The sequence below is a fragment of the Ambystoma mexicanum genome, chromosome 5q (genome assembly GCF_040938575.1).
Source record: "Ambystoma mexicanum isolate Mex_15411 chromosome 5q, UKY_AmexF1_1, whole genome shotgun sequence".
Classification (NCBI taxonomy): Eukaryota; Metazoa; Chordata; class Amphibia; order Caudata; family Ambystomatidae; genus Ambystoma; species Ambystoma mexicanum.
In genome coordinates, this window is record NC_090933.1 from 522,155,263 (window position 1) to 522,177,901 (window position 22,639).

Genomic DNA, 22,639 nt, shown 5'->3' on the forward strand with positions numbered 1-22,639 from the left:
AGAAGAGTGGCCTTCTACCCCATGCCCAGTCCTCAGTCCACAGGAGGGGAGCAGCCCCTCCATCACACCACCAGCACTGGGCATGGCCCAGCAGGGGCAGCAGTCCCTCGAGGACATCATAGAACGGCAGCAACAACTGTCCACGATGCTGACTGAGCATGCCGCGGAATGTGTGGGGGCTAGGGCAACCATTGAACAGGCCACGGAGACCCTAAGTGCCGAAGTAGCGCAGAGCACTGCCACCCTGAGGGATGCCATGCAGGCCATGTCCAGGGACATCTGTGGTGAACTTGCCGGCTTGCGTCGTGCGCTCACTGAGCTCACCCACACCCCTACAGGACGTGCATGCACGAGGGCAGGCAGGGACATCCTCCGCTGCCAGTTCTGCACAGAGCAGCCCCGTCCGACGTTCCGGACGTAACCTGCGCTCCACATCTGTTGACACCTACATGGGTTGTGCTGGGGTGTGCAGGGGGGAGGTGGGAGGGGGTGTGTTGGGGTGTGCAGGGGGAGGTGGGAGGGGGTGTGTTGGGGTGTGCAAGGGGGAGGGGGTGTGTTGGGGTGTGCAGGGGGGAGGGGGTGTGTTGGGGTGTGCAGGGGGGAGGGGGGAGTGGTTGTGTCATGACGTTTTATGATTGAAATACACTTTTTGCTTTCCCGAAATGAAATGTGTGGACATTTTCATTGCATGTGTGTGCTTTATTGGTGTACAGACCACAGTGTGCATGTCCCAGAGACACACAGTGCGCCAAGTGCAGTCTCCATGTGATACACACCAGCCATGTGTGCTAGAAGCAGTGGTCGATGATACTTTGGCGCATTGCACGCCCCTCCTGTGCATCGCCTCCTCCATGGGGTGCCGCCCCATCTGCACCCTCCTCATCCTCATCGTCAGGTGGTTGCAGTTCTGCGTCAGGGGGCAGGGGCACATTCTGTCTGACGCACATATTGTGTAGCATGACACATGCCATGACGATCTTTGCCACCTTCTCATGGCGGTACAGGAGTGCCCCACCAGACCTGCTGAGGCTTCGGAACCGTGCCTTCAATAGGCCGAATGTCTGCTCTATGACCACACGAGTACGTGTATGTGCACGGTTGAAGTCCTCCTCGTGCTGGTTCTGCGGGTTCCGGACTGGTGTAAGGAGCCACCTCTTCAGGGGATAGCCTGCATCACCTGTATGTAGGCGAGAATGTATGTGTCAGTCATGTCGTCTGATCAAGAACATGATGTGCCACCATGGCTTGCATCCAACTGTTACTTTGGCTCACTTCTACATGCACTAATTGATTCACGCAATGCAACCAGTATATGCTCATGGCTCCCATGGCCTGTTTTGCATGCCATCACCCAATGTATGCAGAGGGGTTGAGTGCATTGTGAGTGCCCATCCACTGTGTCCGTTCCTGCCGTTTGGTTAGTTGGCCTGGCACATGGCCTGTGATGGCAATGCGCACATAATTGCAACACTGCTGTGGGCCTCATCAGGACCCCAGTGAGCAATGCTGATGTAGACAGGGACATTGTGGGGGCCCTGCTGTCTGTGTAATGGTGTGTTGATGTTTCTGTCCGTCATGTGCCTCCTTCATGGGCAGTTATGGGGGACAGGCCTATCGGTTGATGGTGTTTGGTGACGTGCATGTAGGTGCTTTTCATTGTTGACAATGTGGTCTGATTTGGTAGAATGCACTTGCAGATGGTTGTGTCATAGTTGGGACACAACCTCATTCACATGGTAGGGCTGCATGCATTGGCTATTAGCTTTACTGGTGTTGGGTGGAGTATGGGTTGCTTCAGGGTATCCTCTGTCTCCGTTCTCTCTGCTACTCACAGCCAGGTGGAGTATGCATCATCCCCCCCTTTCAGCCAGGTGGAGTATGCATCATCCCCCCCCCTTCCAGCCAGGTGGAGTATGCATCATTCCCCCCCCCTTTCAGCCAGGTGGAGTATGCATCATTCCCCCCCACCCCTCAGCCAGGTGGAGTATGCATCGGTACGTCATTCACCTGCCCACTTCCATGACATTGGACTCGCTGAGTAGCCAGGATCTTGGGCCTGCATGTCGCTCCATGTAGCGTGGTATTGTGGAGTTCCTCAGGACCATGGAATCATGGGTTGATCCGGGGAATCGGGCACAACAATATGTGATGATCTTGTTGGTGTCACAGACCATTTGCACGTTGATTGAGTGGAACTGTTTCCGGTTGCGGTACGGTACCTCCATGGCACGTGGAACCACCAATTCCACATGGGTGCAGTAGATGGCACCGATGCAACCGGGTATGCCGGCTAGTGCATGGAAACCCACTTTGGTGTTTGCAATCTCCTGGGCAGTCCGTGGTAATGAGATGTGGTCGTCTGTGTGCTTGAGGAGGGCATCGAGCACTTGGATGAGTGTTCGTGAGAATAATGGTTGTGAAATGCCATGCAAGTGCCCCACTGTGTGCTGGTAGGTGCCTGTGGCCAGGAAGCGTAGTACAGACACTACCTTCAGTAGGGGTGGGATGGAGGTTGGAGTTTCTATCATGCTGACGATGTCGTTGTGTGTCATGTCTACGATGGCGGTGATGGTGTCCCGGTCCAAACGGTACAGGGTGTGGATCTGCTCAGCAGTGAGGTTGAATGGATTGGCTCTGATGCGTGGGATTGGGGGCTGCCTGCATGGTGGCACTGGCTGTGCTGGTGGGGCTTGCTGGGCCTGCCTTGCCCTCCTTCTCCTCCTGCGTCTCCTCTGTGCTGCCTGTTGTTGTTGTTGCTGTTGTAGCACTTGCATTGCTATTAGGTCCTCCAGCCCCAACACTGCTAGTCGTATTGGTATCATTGTGGAGTGTGACTGGGTGTGGGAAGGGGTGGGGTGTGCTCTTTTTGTACTTCCTGAGTCTGTATTGCCTTCACCTGTGCTGTTTCTGTGCACCTGTGGCAGCTGCATTCACTTTACATGGCCCTTTACGGTTGGTTCGCGATGGCGTAATTAGCACCATGGCGGTAAGTTACTTAACGGGCTGGGTGATGGCGTTAGGTGCATGTCCGCTTGGGTCGGCATTCGCGTACCTTTCCGCCATGGCGCTAAGTACGGTGTGGGAGGTCGCGTGCGCGCGCCCTTGGCGCAGTTAGCGGCAGCGTTAACTACGATGCCGCTAATGGCATCGTAGTTAACGGTCACGGGTCATGATCGGACCTGGCGGAAAACGATGGCGGTAACCATTTACCACCATCGTTTTTCACTTAGCGCCAGGGTCGTAATGAGGCCCTATGCCACTTACTGACCCCAAAACAACCACTGAAACTACATATAAATGAACCCTTTTTAAATAAAGAGTAAAGGTTAATCTCACAAAAAGTTAGTATAGTTAAGGTAGAAACACTCATTGTATACCATTACAAATTAAACCATACAGAGACCCACAAGACATCTTAGACATGCTGAGAGAGACCTAGGAGGAAAGGGAAGAGCCCATATTACAATTATCTCAAACTGCCCAACGTTTCAAAGAGCATATGGAAGTAGTAAGATCTATAGTCCATTCTCACCTGAGTAAGACACAAGAACAGCAAAAAGCTAATAATGATAGAAAGGTGGTCACCCAATCCTTTTCTATCGGCAGAGAATACCTTCATAGCAATAGGGAAAAATAGGCATTATTCTTATAATTTAATATAGCCAGTGGAAATGTCAGTACCGTGTCCCCATCCTCCCTCTGACCCGCCTCATATGCTGTCAGAAGTGGGAGTAAAGTCCCGCTATAGAGGCAAATTTCACAATCCCAAAGTATATGGCAACACCTATAGATAAACTCCCACCCAACGGACTGTTGGTAATAAAATCTTCTTTAGCGATAAAATCCCCCATTGTGCTCACTGAAACCTCATTGCACACGGCTTGTAATTACAAACTACCTGACAATTGAGATCAGGAGGAAAGACTAGAGGTCCCTCCTCCAGCTCTTGAGAATGCAGAGTGGGAGGAAGCAGGAAGTAGCTGCTCTGAGACCTCCTCCTCATTAGACCATCCTGCAGTCGAAATGAGTACTCTCGAGTCCCTCCTAGAGTGACTGGTAGAACATTAGATTAAATTAGGTCAACAACTCCACGAAAGTCTTGATCAAGTACGAATAGGGCCCTCACACCAGATAGTAACCCAGAGGGTACTTTAGCCTTACCAGAAAGGGAGGATCATTTTATTAAAACTTTGTGTGGATCGCCATCCAGTTTAATTGGGACGAAGGATTAAAGACATGTTATCTGGTATTCCTATTTAAAGGAGACCTACAGGCTTCATATCAAAATGTGAATCCTCTGGGGACTACTCCTTTCGAGATCGAACGGGCATTGTTCGAACGGGTGGGACAAACGGATGCTTTTTATCCTTTGAAATTTAGGGAAATCCATCTCCTACCCAATGGAAGTTCCTTGGAATTAGCCAGGCGGGCACAAAATACATTTACCCAGTGGTTAGGGAGAAACAACGTACCAGAAGTATGAACATTAAAATTGTGGCATCGATCTCTGTAGGTGCGCTAGTCACCACTCTCGGGCAGTAATCATGCAATATCAAAACATCAGCACAGTCACTTGGCAGCGAGAATAGCCAGCTCCCTCAAACTTCCCACAGAGTTTGTGAATTACATGTACACAAGAGATATGTTTCGGGAGAGTATCTCGCGCTCAAAGCCAGTCTTTTGTGAGATTAGTAAATAGTCCATCCAAATATTGCAATAATCGGAGTAATACAATTTAGTAGTATATTGTATTTATTCTTCACTGAAGAATGCAATGAATAATGAATAATGCAATGAATAATAAATAAATGAAGTGAAGAATAAATACAATATACTTCAAAATTGGATTACTTAAACAGCGCCACAATTAGCCACATTTGAAAACGCTGCAACAGGGAGCGTAACCCCAACAGTGATCGCAAAACCAACCTGCCCAGAGAGCATCACCCCGGGATCGAGACATTTCCGGCTCTCTGAGTCCCGACGCGGCTCCCAGGCTCCCCAAGACAGCACCAACGCCACTGGAAAGGAAGCAGAGCGCCGCCACCAAACCTAACACCCAGACACCGTGACCAGCGAGGCATGGGTGACGCTGCAGGGTCGGAGACGGCTTTTCCGCCGTGGACCCCTGTGAAGAGCCCAGAACGCAGCAGCATCTAGAAGGGCCAGACCGGGATGGAGCAGCAGGAGCCCACAGCCATCCCGAGAGGCACCCAGAGACCCATCGAATCCAGGGACCCGCTGACTAGCCCAATGCCAAGCAGACCACCGGAAAGGAGGAAGAATAGCCCGGCCTATAAACACACAGCAGTCAGAGGGATCTGGGAGACGTTGCAACGACGGAGCCGGCTTCCTCGTCGGAGACCCAGGAGAAGAACCCCAGAAAGCAGTGGCATCCGTAATCCCAGGACCGTGAGGCATGCCATACGGGGCTGAGGTGAGTCTATTTCCCACCCCTCCTCCGGGCGGGAGTCCCGCAACCAGAGGCCTACTGCCCCAGGCAACGCGGCGGCCACAGGGAGAGCTCTCAAGCGCTCAATAGCCTCCGGCACGCCCAACATCAAGGCGGCCGCTTCACACACTGACTAGGCCACTCGGAGCAGAGCCCCACTGGCACCAAAAAGCAAGCTCCTGGGGGGATGTGGGGGAGCGGACCTCTAGTAGACCTGGCTGGGGGGAAATACCCGCAATACAACACACAGCAGGACTGAACTCCTGAAGAAAGAATCTCAAACACCCAGATACAGGGGCACCAGCTAACATCCGCAAACACTCCAGGAAATACCACTGGGGATTACTATAAAAGCACAAGAACACTGCTTAACGGCCTAACACCCCACCGCGCATTACTAACATACCCTCCTAATCTGCCGCCAGACCCGCAGTCAACAGGAACTTCAGCGCCACATCGCAATCAGCAGGAACCAGAGCCACAAACGAGAGAGAGAGAACCTCTCCGACATACAAACAGACCCATACCTACGGGGGGGACCCCAGACCCAAAAGCCACATCATGGCGAAAAGCAACAAAACAACAAAGCAAACAGACATCACAACTCTAATGGGCGGAACAGCAGCGGAAAAGCTAAAGAAAGCCGACCAAGTGATGGACCCAACCTCTGAACTACCCACCCCTACCGCAGCCTTAGAAGCAGCTCAATCTGCAACCAAATCCGACCTGAAAGACTTCCTGACAGCAATAACAAAGGAAATACAAAAAGGGTCAGAAGACGTCAGAAAGAAAATCGCTGCACTAGACAACAGGGTGACGGAGGTTGAACAACGGACGAGTGACCTAGAAAACAACATATGCGACCACACCTTTGACATAGAAAGGAACATGGACAGACTATCAGCCCTAGAAGTGAAATACGACCTGCTGGAACTTAAGCAGGAAGACTCTGAAAATCGATCTTGCAGAAACAACATCCACTTAAGAGGAATTCCCACGACAAATGAATGACACAGAACTGGAGAACTTTACCAGGGAACTATTCAGATTCATCTTGACCCTCCCAGACAGCTCCCCTCTATAGATCGACCGAGTCCACCGCACAACACAACGCCAACCTTCACAATTCCCACCAGATGTACTTGCAAGGATTCATTTCTTCAAGATAAAAGAAGAGATCTTGCGAGAGGCTCAAACCAATAAACAAATCACCTTCAGGGGAGCAAATATCTCACTATACCAAGACCAATCCACTGTGACGCTTCAGAAAAGAAAGGCACTACGCAACCTGACAACGTGGCTAATAAAGCGAAAGGTGCAGTACAGATGGAGTTTCACAACAGCCCTGAACTTCACATGGGAAGAAGTCAGGAGATATATCCGCACTCCTAAAGAAGCAGATAAATTCATGGGGAAGGAACCAGAAAGCGAAACTTCAGAATCCGAAATATGCAGCCAAACTAAATAGAAACCCCAGGAACGAGGAGAATGGTCCAGAGGCACTAGTAAACGCAGACTCAGAGGCCCACGACCGACCAAAGACCCGGGCTGATCCGCATGCAAGAGCCACAAACATATCCCAACCATGAGAAAAGACATCCTACAAGCACAAGGTTCCACTACAATACAACCAGGGGAACCACATCAAGAGAGAGAACTAGAAAGGAGCGGAACAGTCTAACAGACCTAAACTACACTGCTGACGGATAGCCCCTACTCCCAATCATCCCAAATATAAAGCAAAGCATGAAAACGACAACCCACATTGCGCTCCCTGTCCGATTCATCAGCAGCACTCAGGCCCAGTTGGCCACAAAGAGCTCGACGTTCAGGTCCAGCCAGCCTTCCCTGTTGGACAAGGCTGGTCTTGGTCCTAGGAGTTGGGGGAGGGGGAAGGATGAGGGGAGGGAAAGAAAGGGAAGAGAGCGAGAGGGGAATAGTTGGGGCACGTTCCCCCCAAGACAGAAACAGACAAGGCATCCGAGACAGACACAGGATCACCACACACAAACTCACGAAAATGGGATCCTTAAGGTGGGGCTCCGCAGTGCGAAATGGACAAGCCCTTGAGGCACGACAGCATGCACATCCCAGTCCAGATGGGAGATAGGAACATCCACATCATCACATGGAACGTAGGGGGCCTCAACTCTCCGAAGAAACGCAAGTCAATAGAGAATAACCTAGAGGGAGATATAATAATCCTGCAAGAAATCCACCTACTGGCAATGGAGGAACACCGCCTCAGGTTCCGTCGATTCACACAAGCCCTCTTTGCTACATCAGGGGAAAAGAAACCGGGGATAGCAATCACACTGAGTAGGAACTTTCCACTCCGAAACATCACAGCGAAGAGAGACCCAGCAGGCCGATTCCTCCTGGTGAAGGGACTTCTGGGGGACTAGGCGATGACCATAGCGGGGATATACTGCCCGAATACAGACCAAGCCAACTTCCTACAGAACCTATTCCCAAAAATAACAACATTCACCACAGGCCATCTGATCATAGGAGGAGACTTTAACACGGTTCCAGACCCCGCAACTGACAAAACCCTCCCACCATCAAACACAGACTATGCCCGTGCTCTAGCCCTAGCAAAATTAATGCGAGAGACTGAAACCATAAACGCCTGGAGACTGGCGAACAGCGAAACCAGGGACAATACCTTCTACTCCGGCTCCCACGAGGGACAGTCCTGAATTGATCTACTGCTCATCACCGGGACCCTGTTCCCATGCCTAGATAACATAAGAATCCACACCGGAATGATCTCGGACCATGCCCCAGTATCAGCAGATCTAGCTATCAACGGACTTCCAACAACTCCACCGAGATACTGGAAACTAAATGACTCTATCCTCCTGGATAACATGATCAGAACGGAGATCAGGGACTCATTAACCACCTATTTTCAGGAAAACACAACCCCTGACATGCCTATCGGAACAGTATGGGAGGTGATGAAGCCAGTGGTTAGGGGTTCACTAATCAGTATAACAGCAGAACACCAAAGAATCTCCTGGATCCAGGCATCAGCACTAGAGCGCAAATTCTTGGAAATAGAGAAGCGACTGAAAACCTGCCACTCTAGAAAACTAGACAGAGAACTGAAGAAAGCACAAACTGCGATGGAAATGCACTGGGCAGACCGCTCGGCCAAAGCCCTTGCCTACACTAAGCAATTTTATTATAGCAAAAGCAACAAGGCCAACCGAATACTTGCCCACAAACTGCAGCAAATGCACAAAAAGAACAACATAACATGTATAACAGGGGAGGACGGAATTACCCGATACTCCGATGAAGGCAAAATGAAAGCCCTCATAGCCCACCACAAAACAATAATGACAGGCCCATCAACCTGTCCGATTGCACAACATCAGAGCAAGCAGTACCTACAATCATTTAGAGCTCCTGAAAACAAACAGCAACTTGAATCCTTTGAGGCACCAATAACACCCGGAGAAGTCGGCGAAGCCATCAAAACCCTAAAGAACACTGCATCAGGTCCAGGCGGATTTACAGCAAAATTCTATGAAACATTTGCGCAGATACTAGCACTGCAACTCTTCCAAGTGTTCAACACAATTCAAGAAACCAGGAAGGTCGCCAAATAGATGGGCGAATCACTCATGATACTGCTCCACAAACCAGGGAAAGACCCAAAACAGGTCACATCATACAGACCAATAATCCTCATGAACCAAGACGGGAAAATATTCTCCAAAGTACTAGCCGCCAGATTAGGGAAGGTGCTGCCAGACCTGCTAGATAGGGACCAGACCGGATTAATCCCTGGGAGAAGCACGTTCGACAACATCAGGAGAACACTAGACTTAATAGAAAGCGCCGACCGACAGAAAGAAGAACTGATGGTTATATCCCTAGATGCACACAAGGCGTTCGACCTACTGGACTAGGCACACATCAAGAACTCCCTAGAACACATGGGATTCGGACACCGATTCATAACCTGGACAATGGCAAATTACCAAGCTCCCACAACACAACTACGAATAAACGGACACAGTTCGGAAAGCATAACCATCAACAGAGGCACCCGGCAGGGTTGTCCGCTCTCCCCCATGCTGTTCGCTCTGTCCATGGAGGCCTTCGCCGGAAGAATCAGGCAAAACCCAGACATACACGGCATCTCAGTAGGGGAAAGGGAATATAAAGTGGCACTATACGAAGATGACGTTCTCCTAACAATCACACGCCAGACTACCTCCCTGGACCACATACGAGAGGAGCTCGAAGCATTTGGAAGAGCCTCAGCATTCAGAGTGAACTACGATAAATCATCAGCAATGACAATCAACATCACAAAAAAACAGAAAGTGGAACTTTCTTCCAAATTTCCTATTTCCTGGGCCGAGAACACAATCTATTACCTGGGAGTTCACATACCCAAAAATCACAACCAGATATATCAGAGCAACTTCCCACAACTGTTTAAAGAATTGAAAAAAAGACATAAATCACTGGTCTAAGCAAGAAATATCATGGCTGGGCAGGGTAGCCGCAACGAAAATGAACATGGTCCCAAGACTAATTCACCATTGCACAGCACTAGCAACCCACATCCCAGAGAGCGATCTCAAAGCCCTACAACGAGCCATATGGAAGTTCATATGGGGCGGGAAGAGAGCCCGAATAGCAAAACGCATAATGACCAGAGGCCGAAACATAGGAGGGCTAGGAGTTCCGGAGGTAACTAGGTACAAACGTGCAGCTCAACTCGCCCCAGCATTCACATGGTCCCAAACGACGGACACCCCATACTGGGCACAAATAGAAGGAGCATGGCGCAAATCCCCACTAGCAGACCTCCTACACAGACGGATACTAAGAAACCAGCCAAACACAAGACCACTGAAAACCACTCACAATACAATATCAAACTGGAGAGCAGCAGCTTGAAAATGGGGCTGTACAGGTGTCATAGGCCCAATAACTCCGATCTGGGACAACCCTGACTTCTCCCCAGGCCTCCAGCCCTTTTGCTTCCAAGCATGGAGAGCGGGGGGTCTCTGGACGATCTCAGACTTTCTTGTAGGCGGCAACCCAATGACGTTCGAAAATGCAAAGCCAAATTCAAGGCCTGGGAAGCCAGATATTCCCAGATAAGGCATTGGCTGTCACAGAGATCCGTCTAAGAGAAAGGCTCCAGAGACTTAACAGCACTAGAACTCACACTAACAACAGCACCACCTAAAGGGAAAATATCCACACTATACCGACTCCTAGACAAACACGACGCCACAATCAAAGAGAAATATATGATCAATTGGGAAAGGGATCTGGGAAGATCAATAGACGAGAACACCTGGAACAGTATATGGACAAGGAAGCACAAAAGCAGCCAATGCATTACCAACAGAGAATGCAGATACAAGATCTGCTACAGATATTACATCACCCCCACACAGCTACACAAAGCTAACCCAAACATCCCATTGGACTGCTGGAAGGGATGCAAAACCGAAGGAACACTATTCCACATGCTATGGACATGTCCACAAGCAATGACTTACTGGAGAGAAATCCTGCACCACATAAAAGCAATAACGGGCCTTACTATCCCCTGGGACCCAGGGATAATACTGCTGGGGGACACAGGAGACAATGAACTCCCCCTTACTGGAAACCTAGCCATCCTATGCACACCGCACATCTCTTATTGGCTGCGAAAATAGCACTAGCATGGCTATGGAAAAACCCAACAGGCCCATCAATCCCGCTTTGGTGGGCGAAATGTCGGGGCACAGTAGTTGCAGAAAAGATTATAGCCCTACGCGCAGGGAACATGACTCGCTTCCAGAATATATGGGCCCCATTCATGGTCTTTGCAGAACAATTCCCGACCCTCTCACGCAGACCCCCACTCGCCCGATAGATGGGCTAACAAGGAATCCACGACACACCACAGCAGCAAAATCACCCCTCCTACCATAACCTACCACGGACTAATCAAAACAAAGCTAATATATGATCTGTTGTATTACGATTTTACGTTATGTCTGTCCTGTCTTAAGTTAAAATGCCAATAAAATGTTATATTGAAAAAAAAATGTGGATTACTTGGATTATTGCAATATTTGGATGGACTATTTACTAATCTCACAAAAGACTGGCTTTGAGCGCGAGATACTCTCCCGAAACATATCTCTTGTGAAAGTACCAGAAGTATTGGAGACCCTTGCCCTGGAACAATTCATTAGTGCCCTTCCTCAGTATCTACAGAGGGGTATTTTACAGCAACCCCAGTCCTCGCTTGAAACTACCATTCAGACCACACAAGCATACTCCGTAGCAGCAAAATATTTAAAGTGTGTGTCGACAGAGAAAATGACCAAGGTCTAAAAAGACTCAGTTTCGAGAATTAATGTATAGGGAAGAAGCCCCTAAAAGAAATCCTTCCTGGCCCATAAGTAAAATTTGAATAACGACTAAAGAAGAGGAAAGACGAATAAGACCAAGCTTCCCTCCCCCCCCTTGCTTCTCATATGGATAAAAGGGCCATATAGCCAGGTTCTGCCCTAAAACCACTGTAGAAGAACCTACAGAAATAGGCTGACTAGCTGCAGAACCCTGGGAGGGACGATGAAACAGAGGACTACCCGGATGGGACTGAGATATGTTATCGTACCTCTAAGCCTTTACAATCTCACAAGAAAGTTCAAGTGAATTGAATATGGGCTAAATCCCTTATAGACTCAGGTAGCCAACAAACTGCAGTCAGGGCTGATCGCATATATCCAGATGATACACACGGTGAACAAGCCATTAGAATCACCTGCGTACATAGGGATGTTGAGACTTAACCTAAAGTCCCTTTATTACTGAAAGTTAGGGACCAACCTACAATTATGAAGACTGCCAGACTACCTGAAGAGGTAATCGTTTGCACAGACTTCTCGACTTTGCAAAACCTCTAACACACCCTGTGACACTGGACACAAAACCACAATATTCTCCTTTAAGATCTTGGAAAACCTCCATGAATCTTTCAGATACACCGATCTGGACTTGTGGAGAGACCAAAACTCCAGAACGGGGGAAGACGAAACTTCAGCCCAAAATAATGAACAACAGGTACATTCAAGAAGGAGATGGGGAAGCCATGACCATCAGGCTAAGAGTATGTGACAAATGGAGGGAATTCATCCCTTCTCCCCAAGGGGGAAGCCCCTCCCCCCTCTGTGAAGCTAGGGAGGTGTGCCTGCTCGTCAACACCCTTTCTAGAGGTGGAGACAAGTGGGACCTCAATGGGAGACATTTCCCCTTTAGAGATAAGGGCTCCCATTCCTGTGAGAAACTTCCTAAGCCAGCCCCCTTAATTAGGCAATATGACCCTCGGAGGGGGGCCATTACTGGTCAGGTAATGCACCCCAGGGCGATAGTTAGAAGCCTGAGAGAAGCAAGGGCTTTAATGGAGCCCTGGGGGCATTACTCGACTGGTAACGGCCCCTCTCTGAAGGTCATAATGCCATTAGTACACCGACTGTTTCTCGATTCGAGAAAAAAAGCAAAGAAAATGGCCATTGTGGAGAAGGGACTACATGTAATCCCTTTTCCCTTTCCACAGTGGCCTTTAAACCAATGCAAAAAAAAGTAAACAACAAAAATGGCCACCATGGAAAGGGCAAAGGGACTACACATAGTCCCTTTGCCCTTTCCATGGCGGCCAGTCGCGGAAAGCATGCCGGCCGCCGCAGAGTCGTCTTGGGCAGGTAAGTCCAGGGTGAGGGCCAATGAGCTTGCGTTTTACAAGCTCATTGACCCTCTCTGGGTACTAATGGCATATATAGGACTATCAGATATATAGAATATTATGGAATCCGTAAATTGAACTGAAGACAAAACCACAGTAGGTCATCATGAACAAGAAAAAGAATCTGTCTGTTTAAGGAGAAACTCCATTTAACTGAGACAACTAGCCTGGAAAGGGAGGACACGCTGAGGAGAGGCAAAGCAGAGAGAGAACGTAACCAAGGGAAGCCCCCTGACAGCATGATAACTGAGAGAAGTGGAGCCCAGGAGAACTGCGCAGCCTGCGACTTTCAGAAGTGGTCTGAACGTGAGAGTGAAACAATGGAGGCCCAGCGTTCACATGCACTGGAGAGCCGAGGAGATCGGAATTCAAGTACTGGTGGTGGCGAGACCACAGCAGCTTTGTTGTCGGCAGTGCAAGGACGCTGAAACCACCTTGCTGAGTGAACGAGACGTCTGGTTACCCGCAGCCATTCCTGAAAGATGGTTAAGTTCTGAAAACAAACTCTTATAGAATATAGCACAAATACCCTGCGGAAAGGGGACTATCTCTGAAAGAAACAAAGAATGAGACAAATCAAAATGAGAAAGAGATAGAGTTATACGGAGTGTAGTAGAGTGAAATGATATGCAAAATAACTCCACTCAAGAGAGGAGGAACATTAGCTGCCAGGAATGCCTATCCCACCTAAGGAATTATATTGCAGAAGTCCAAAAGGTATAGCAGTCTGGATCAAAGGATAAGACAGAGGGAAAAAGGGGTTCACGCAAATATTGTCCAGAGAAAAGAGTATGCCCAAAAACCTACTGAAGGAGTTACAAGAACTGGTACAGAAGGTAATAAGAGGCTATTTAAAAATAGCCTACTAAAAGAACTTTGGAGTGAAGAAGAAACTCTTTAAGAAGAGACAGTCAGGAGAAGGGAGTCAAGTCTCTTGATTTGATTTAGTTGGTTAGAATAGTGGTAGGGTCGGCTAAAACTAGTTTTTGGATCGCAGACTATTGTTACTTGGAGACTTTCTAATGACTGCCGAGCAATGTAGTTATTTATATAGGCAGGGAATACCCTCATAGCAATAGGGAAAGGTAGGCATTATTTAATAAATAGTCAGTGTAAATGTCAATACTGTGTCCGTGTCCTCCTTCATTGGTGATGATCTTGTCCTGTTTCCCCACCCATGAAAAAAATAGTATGACCAGATCACAGACCTGGCATGCAGCGATAACTAACATAGGGAAGGCCTTAGGATATCTATTTGGCATAGTCCACCAGGACATGGATGTATTGATCCCAAGCTGGCATGTTCCAGTGGGCCAAACAGGTCCTTACATATCCTTAAGAATGGCACCTTGCCTTGATTTGAGGCATTCTTTGGAGGGGAGCCCTGTGAACTGCAGATCTATTTTGTTTTTGACACACCGGGCAATTTTGGCAGTTTTGGTTTACCATCCTGTATAGTCCTGACCAAAACAAATGGGTTGATTAGGTTCTTTTGTGTTTTCTCAGTGGCCAGATGCTCCACGCCAACATGATCATGTTGCCAGGTACTAACAATTGAGCTTTCTCCCTTCCAGTTCCATCCCTGGTTATATGGTATAAAGTCCTCCTTGTTTCGGAAGCCACAAGTCTTGTGAATTTTGGGACTTTTTTACAAGATCGCCTTGGTCTCTTGCCACTTCCAGGGTTGGGTCAGTAAGTTGAGCAGCTTATAACACTTGTTCACTGTGCTAGATGTTCCAGACAACAAGCTCATTTGGGACAGCCACCCTAACTCATGCATTCTGACCCGCTGCTTTTTCCCTTCTCATCTTCCTGGGTCTTTCGTAGTGAGTAGGCACTTTTATTTTCTCTTGGGTGTGATCTCCTTTATCAGCACTTTGAAATTTGGAGTGTCACCAAGGGAGCCAGCAATGAAGGTAGGATCAACTCTCAAACTCCAAATTCTTTTTGACCTATATTTAGAGGCACCTGAAAGGCGGCATAATGTTTCATGCCTCCGTGAATCCACCTGACCTGGACCTGGGGTTCCTTTCTGGGGTTTGGATGTACCCCATGAGGTACTTAACGGGTGTCTGTTGGCTCTTCCTGTCTAACATAGCATTGGACAGTTAGTAAGATCCTGCCCCTCAGACTATTTCACTAGCACAGAATAAGGGAATGTGGGCTGTACTCAGGTGGATATCACTTACTCGGTCAGCTGGATTGCGGCTTCCTGTTTTTTCTCCTGGCTGGTCACTTGCTGGTACCTGTGCAACTGCAGGACTTTCTGCAATATCTGCCGGTATGCCTGCGCATGTTGCCTCTGCAGCTGTATTAATTGCTGGAGCTGTTGTTGCCCCTCAGCAAGGGTTTTATTTGGGGTCTCTGTGGAGTTGTCTAAATAGCACTTCTGAGGCCACTTGTTAGCAAAGTAGGCATCACACGTGGGTGTTGCGTGCACACCTTATTTTTGTATTAAGGCACTATGACATGTCTGCTCCTCAAGTTTCGCCTTGGTGTGTTATAAGGGTGGTATCAGGATGTTTTCATGTTTCTGTGTGTCTCCTGATGGCCTCCTCCTTCATTATGCCTATGAGTACTTTTCTCCACCTTCTTTCTCCCCTGTCTGCAGGGTGAATGAAAAAGCAACCCTGGTTTAGAGCCTCTCTCCTAAAATGGCCTTCCTCTTCTCTCCTACATCCTCTGATGTTCTGAGTTCCCCTTCCTTCCCTGGGTCGCTCCCTTCCTTTGAAAAGTTGTTATTTAGGCCGTCTCCGGGACGGCCCTCCCCATTACTGACTCCCTCTGGTGATAGTCCTCCAAAGGTGCCCCATCCTGCTTGCAGCGTTGGCGTTCCTTCTTTCGTGAGGAGTTGGTTGACATGCCTGCTAGTTTCTGATTGGTAATGCTGGAGTACCTCAGGCCTCTCCTTGCTCCCCCATGGGTAATGGGGTGCGATTGTGTCTTCATGGAGCTGGTGGCAAACAATGGCATTTACGGGTATTCATGTTCTTCCAACCTATAGCTCTGCGACTTAGATGGCTCAGGATAACTGAGCTCCCTTCCGTGTTAATTTGGAGGTGTCGGGCTGCGCCAAAATTAGCATCTCCCATATTCCTACGTCCCGTCCCCTTTCCTCAATACTGTATGGGCGTCCCTCGCTAGGGACAGGAAACGGAACCTATTTCCCCAGAAAAAATTGTCTTCCCCTTTAAATTTAGATGCACGTTGGGGCGTGGCCCTGGGAGCATGCACTCCCCTGCACCGCCCACCGGCACCACTCCTCAGTTCCCTTTTCCACGTCAATGGGAACAAACCGCTTCACCAGCACTCCTGGGTTAGGCTTCCGGTCTTATAATTCCGGGCACTCTTACTCGAAAAGGCTATCTGTTGTTTCTTTCTCTATTTGTTTTTTCTCCTAGCAGTTGTCAGAGAAGACTCTGTCCTCTGGTGCCACCCGCCTCACTGGCGCATGTCAGCGACGGTGGGTTTCAGCAGGTCGGCCTGGGAGAGTTGATTCCCCACGTTGGATCCACATGCGCTCTGCTTCTGGTACCTTGGCCCCGACCACAGCTGGGACGGCTGTTCCAGGTGGAGCGAGCTGTTTGAGAGATAACCTCCAGAGGACATTTAAGACTTGCATGAGGAGGAAGACCAGGCCCAAGTTAGGTGCCCTGTTCTCCTTTACACCCTGCAAGGGCGACTCCTTCCCAGGGAAGTGCCCAAGTGGGAGGGGCCTTCTAGCTCCCAAGACCAGCAAAGAGGCCGAGGCTCTCAGAGCTACCGGCCAACAGGGCGAGGGGTCGCAAGGCCCTCCCTATTCTAATGCTCACTGGTGTAAGGAAGGCATGGTATCAAAGTAAGACAGACACAAGTGATCACAGTTCAAGGGTGTTTATTAAACTGTAAAAATGGGTGAGAGAAGCGCCTAATCTAAACCTAAATCTAAGATGGGAGCAAGGTACGACCATCCAAGAATAATAATACAGTCCTAGTGGAGTCTAGTCAACTGAACAAGGCCTATACTAAAACAAACGATTGCCAATCCTTACCGCTATTCTATAAGAGAGTGTGGGATAATGTTCACAAGAAACGAAAGAAGTGTTCACAAAATTATAAGTCAGGACGTTATAGCCTGGGTGTCCCTTCCTCACGTTTTTAGCATGGGACAAGGCAGGGCTCTCGAGCACAGCACACTCCTGGGCTTCTCTGTCACAAGCCTACAGTTCCTTTTCTTAATATCAGGACCTTCTTTTTTTTTTTCCTCCCGATATTGTTTGATTTTATTGAATGAATTGTAATAGAAACATTAAGTATTTTGTAAAAGTTTTTTTTCTATAACCAAATACAAATTAAAAAAAATTATAATATCAGGACCTTCTGTGTCAAAGTCTCTTTAAAGCAAACTCTCTTGCTACAGAGGGCCAGATAAGCCATTTACAACAAAACAAAGGTTCCTTCTGTTAACCTTTACATCGGGTGATTACCCTTCACCCTTGGATCCCCCTCAGCCAAGCTCTGATCCTTCTTTCAACATCAACCTCCCAGAGCACTTGCCAATTTAAATAGAGACTTCCGAAGGGCGATCTCGTCTCGCTGGGTCACTCTGTAGCCTACATCAAGCGTGGGTTTCACACAATCACAGTTTGCACAGCGTTCCCCCTCAGCTGGGCGCAAAAGGCTGTTTCACAATCGTCAACATTTCTGCAATCTGTTAAGGATTTTCGATTGTACAAGGGGTTTGGTTTGACCTTTGTATGACCACCTTAACACCTTATGCCGGCCTTCCCTATGGCCTCTTGGTAGTCATAGTTTCTTTACTCACAATGTTAAACACAGTTTCTTTGTTCAGGAGAGGGGTACCTGCCAGAGACCTTCGAATGAGCGCCCACGTAGCGCTTGACCACTCTATCTCTGGTACCAAGTTTGTTCACAAAAGACCTCTGTCTATTTATCTTCTTATTGTTGCCACTGCAACCTTGAGCCTAACACATTCCAGTCAACTAACAGGTTCGTCCAACTCACCGGTGTGTTGAACTCAGCAGTTCCTTTGCTTGCTGGAGTCAAGGACGGTACCACGATGAGAACCGCGCCTGCCCGCCCTGGCTATCAGTGCGGAAGGGTTCCCTGTACCACTGACATCCGTCACACCATTCGCCAGCTGCGTTTCCCGGTCTTATGTTGTTTTTTTAATCTGAGGCTTCGCAGGTCTGGGTTGAAAAGGGCGAGGGCAACTCCCTCCTTGATGTCCTTTCAGGTTTCGCCGCCTTTCTCCTCCGTTTGAACTGTCGTCCTGGAATAGCTGCTTCCTCATACGTTCGGCCTTGCTCCGAGTGTGCTCTTGTGCTCTGCCTTTTATTCCTATGGGGAAGGGAAAGGGCAGTCAGGTATGTGTAGCTGTTGGCAATTGCCTGGCTCTGCTTGACCCTTGTGTTGGGACATGCCAGGTAAACATTTCGGGTTTTAGTCCATTGTCGTTCACGCTGTGAGAAAGTGTTTGTGTTGGAAAATGGGGCGGGGTAGAGTTTCTAAGTATCCTACTGGGCAGGATGGGGAAAAGGTGTCATAAGGAAGGGGATACCGCATCTCACCCTTCGGTGTCCCAGTTCCTTTCTCCTAAGTCCCCCCATCCAGGTGATCCTCCCGCACTAGTCCACCCCCAGGAACTGGATCCAATAGCGATGGCCGGGTCCTGGCTACCTGGATGACAGAACTCCCGGGACTAGTGGGTGAGACACCTTCAGGTGTCTTACAATATTGTCCATCTAGCTGACCTTCAGATGTTTTTATGAATTCTTATAGATCACTTCGCCCCGCCTCTGTTTTTGTGTCTCCCTTATGACTCACTTTTATTTTGTATTGTCTGTCCTTTTGTTATGTTGGGAGTTAATGATATGCAAATAAATAGATGGTTATTTTTGTGGTTTTTGCAAATGTTAATGCAAAGTAGTATTTTAAAAAAGGGCAATGTTTTTCTCTCATCTTCATACTCGTGTCATTAGGTTTTGGTGATGGCTTTTAGGCGTTGCTAAAGCAATACCTAAAGCAATACCTATGAGCCAAAACCAGAAAAGTGCTTTAGCGATCTGATTTGTTGTCACATTCATGTTTTTATGCTCTTTTTTAAAATGTATTCTTTAATTAATTGTCTTTATTTGATTATTCACTCCCACGTCTTTATTTGTTTTTGTCATAACAGATTAAACCAAGTGTCCCTGCTCCAAGTTTCTGTTACATACTTGCTGCTCTTCCAGACCAGGGGAGTGTGGACTTCTCGGAGGATTCGGAGTTGTGTGAACTATATCTACCCCCAGTGCTGCATAGTCTCAGGCAAATCCTCCAGGTAACATTTGCCTCGTACATTTTTGTGTAGCTTTCTATTTGTTCTGTAAATGCATAACATTGTGTTGCAACATTAAGACTTGGTGAAAAAAATACATGGTGGCTGGTAGTTGTGTGTGTGAACATACAAACACATACTGCATTCCTGAGTGTCTGTGTTTGTTAATATTCTGGACCTTGAGCTGTATTTTTGGAGGTGGTATTTTCTAAAAGCATGGTTGTATCTTATAAGTCAGAATATTGGGGGTGCTGTTGCACGGTTTGCCAAAATGGTGCATCGTGTTTGAGCTCCCGTGCCGAGTGGGGAGGCCACGCTTAATAAAATGCTGAATGCGTGGACATCTCTGGCTAAAACACTAGGATATTCCTGCATATGGGTGTGTGCACACTCAGTGTGAGTTTAGAATTTGGAGTCCCTACCAGAGCTGAGTTTTAGGTTGCAGACTTGGGCGCCTACTTCAAGCGATAAGAGAGGCTGAGATACCGTCGGTAGCCCCGCCCTGCTGCAACGCGCAGTGTTGGAGCATTGTAAGCCACGGACCTATGGTGCGCATTGGAAGCTCTTGGACCCGACGGAGCTGGTCGGACTGAGCGACCTCCCTTTCTCTCTACCTCCTGCAATCTTCTTATCTGGATCGTGTGATTGTAAAAGACGTAGGGGAGTGTGGGAGTGACGGTAAACTCCATCGGGGCCTCGGGCCGAACGTGCGACGGGCAAGTGTTCATAGCTAGCCCCCCACATTCTATTTTGTAGCATTATCATTGCAATATAGACATTGCCTGCTCGATGACCAGCTTGGATCCTGCATGAGGGACAGCCGGCTATATTGGCAACTCCTGATTTAGCTACTATACGGCATATCCCTGGGCAGCAAGTTTACAGTGCAGTGCGAAAACACTCTGGTATAGCTGCCAGCAGGTAGTGCCACTGCCCCAACTATTTACACAACACCTTCCCACGACTGCACAGACCTGCGGGGGGATGCTTGGAGGGACTCCTCCATTCCTCCATACCGAACTTAGGGGCAGGTACTTTTAGAAGTCCACGTTGGAAATCCTCTGAAACAGTTATTACACAGCGCATCCCAGAGCTGCAAAGTGTACAGTGTGGTGTGAGAACTTTCTGGCACTGCTGCTAGTACAAAGTGCTACTGACCCATCTCCTTACACAGTGTTAGGAAAGATTTCATATGTGTACACATTTTCCCTCCATGTGTCAACCCCACAAACTTTTTGCTGCTGTTTAGACACCACTGACTGACTGCCAGAGAAGCACAGCCCTCAGCTGTACTCCTCTGGGCTTTCGCCCACTTTTTATGGGGAAACTGACATGCCCTTAAGACAGTCAGTACTGGGAGACGTTGTTTCCCTTAGTCCTTTTCTCATGTTGCAACTTTTGTACAACATGTAACAAGTGTGCAATGGATCTTACCATACAGCACACTTGGGTCTATAGTCATTTCCAAAGGCCCTAGATACTCTCGCTGGACTTTTTATGAACTGTGCAGATGTGTCATGGACATGGACAGCTATCGTTTCACATTATTTTTAACCCTTTCCTGCCATGTTAACCTCGTTAACCGCGTTTTGGCACAAATAGGTGGCCTGGCTCCAAAATGGCCGTGCCACAAAGTTCTTTGGCCATCTTGCCCCTTTACCTTCCCGAGGTTGAGTCGACCCGAGTTAGTCCTTATTTGGTCATGCATTTTCCCGTGAATCCCAATGCTTTCGCGGGCTTCTGCATGCCTTGTGTGTGCGCCTCCAGGATGTGGGCTGGGATGTCTGGTCCCAATACACATCCTGGGTGATAGAGAGTCTGGAGTGTCCTGAATGCCTGAGACCACTGTGGTCTGTGATTGGTCCACGTATGGAGTGTGTGTTTGTGAGCAGATCTCCCATTGGGTCCTCTCCGTTTTGGCGCAAAGGGAACTTTGGATAAGAGGAGGCTGGAAACACCACTACCAGGTCGATCTCCCGAGTTCTCTCTGAACAAGCGATAGGATCCAAGTATCCTGCAACTACGAAGCTGAGTGGAGGAACCGCTGGTGACCCGCTGGAAGGTTTGGCACCCTGAGCCCGCTGTCGTCCCGTGGGACCCCTCTGCATCTGGTCGTCCTAGAAGGTCTGCGAAGACGCTTCGACCCATTGGAATAGTGGGACCAACTATTCTCGGCACCTTCACCAAAACATGCAAGTAAGCTTTCTCGGAAGTGTCCCTGGGCCAATCAGTGGGCTGACCAGCTTACACGGGACCTTTGCTCTGTCTCCGCCGTCGTTTCGAGGAGGCCCTCGATACTTGGTATACTGCTAGCTATGTGTCCACGGCACCCTCACACCGAATTTTGTACACTTGGCATTCCCAGGTCTGAAGTGAGACGAGTGCGCCCGGACCGGAGTAAATGCGGTTACCGTGTTGCCCTGCTGCGGCAACGTCCTTCGCAAGTCCGATGCATTTGTGACCCTCTTGCCCCTGAAGCCTGCTGCAGTGAAACTGGGTCGATTCATCCACCCGGAGTGGAGAAATCGCCACTGACCCATTTGGGAATACTCGCTGGATCTCAGGAACTAAAGGGTGCTAAGACGTCCTTTTTGCCGCTTTCGAACCTGCAACCGAATTGGACTAACCTGCTGAAGTTTGGGTCTCCTTGCCTCAGGGACCGGTGAGTAATCTTTACCCCAACCGGTGGCCCCTAGCACCAGAGCCCATCTTTATGCAAGAGTGGTGCCTGGGGGCCCATCTCCTGTCCACTGCTATTGCGAAATAGCGACTCCATCCCGAACTCTCGAACTGCCTCTGCCTTCAAGTGGAGGACCTTCTTGAATAGTGGGAACTTATTCTTCATCGCCTTATCCACCTTCCCGAGCTGCTAGAGACCACTGAAGAGACCCTGTTTTGCCCATTGGTACAACCGCATGCGTTTGCATTACATGTACTATTGAGCACAAGGCTCCCCTCTTCTTAGGGCTTGGACTGCCTCTTAGGTGAATAACTGATGTTGAATTGGGCCTAAAGACTTACTGCACTGCCTGTTTCCTTCCCCTCTAGGTTGTCAACATATTTCGTGCAGTCTTCCCTTTAGACCCCC

At 48.7% G+C, this 22,639-nt stretch overlaps 1 protein-coding gene across 2 annotated transcripts in view; it reads left to right on the forward strand.

Moving 5' to 3' along the window:
• Positions 1-22,639, forward strand: part of SPIDR (scaffold protein involved in DNA repair) — a 3,076,965-nt gene that overhangs the window by 2,793,108 nt on the left and 261,218 nt on the right. For both annotated transcript variants that reach the window (XM_069621022.1, XM_069621023.1), the window contains one exon: positions 19,411-19,554. In XM_069621022.1, the coding sequence (XP_069477123.1) occupies positions 19,411-19,554 (144 nt within the window). The remainder of the gene's footprint in view (positions 1-19,410; positions 19,555-22,639) is intronic.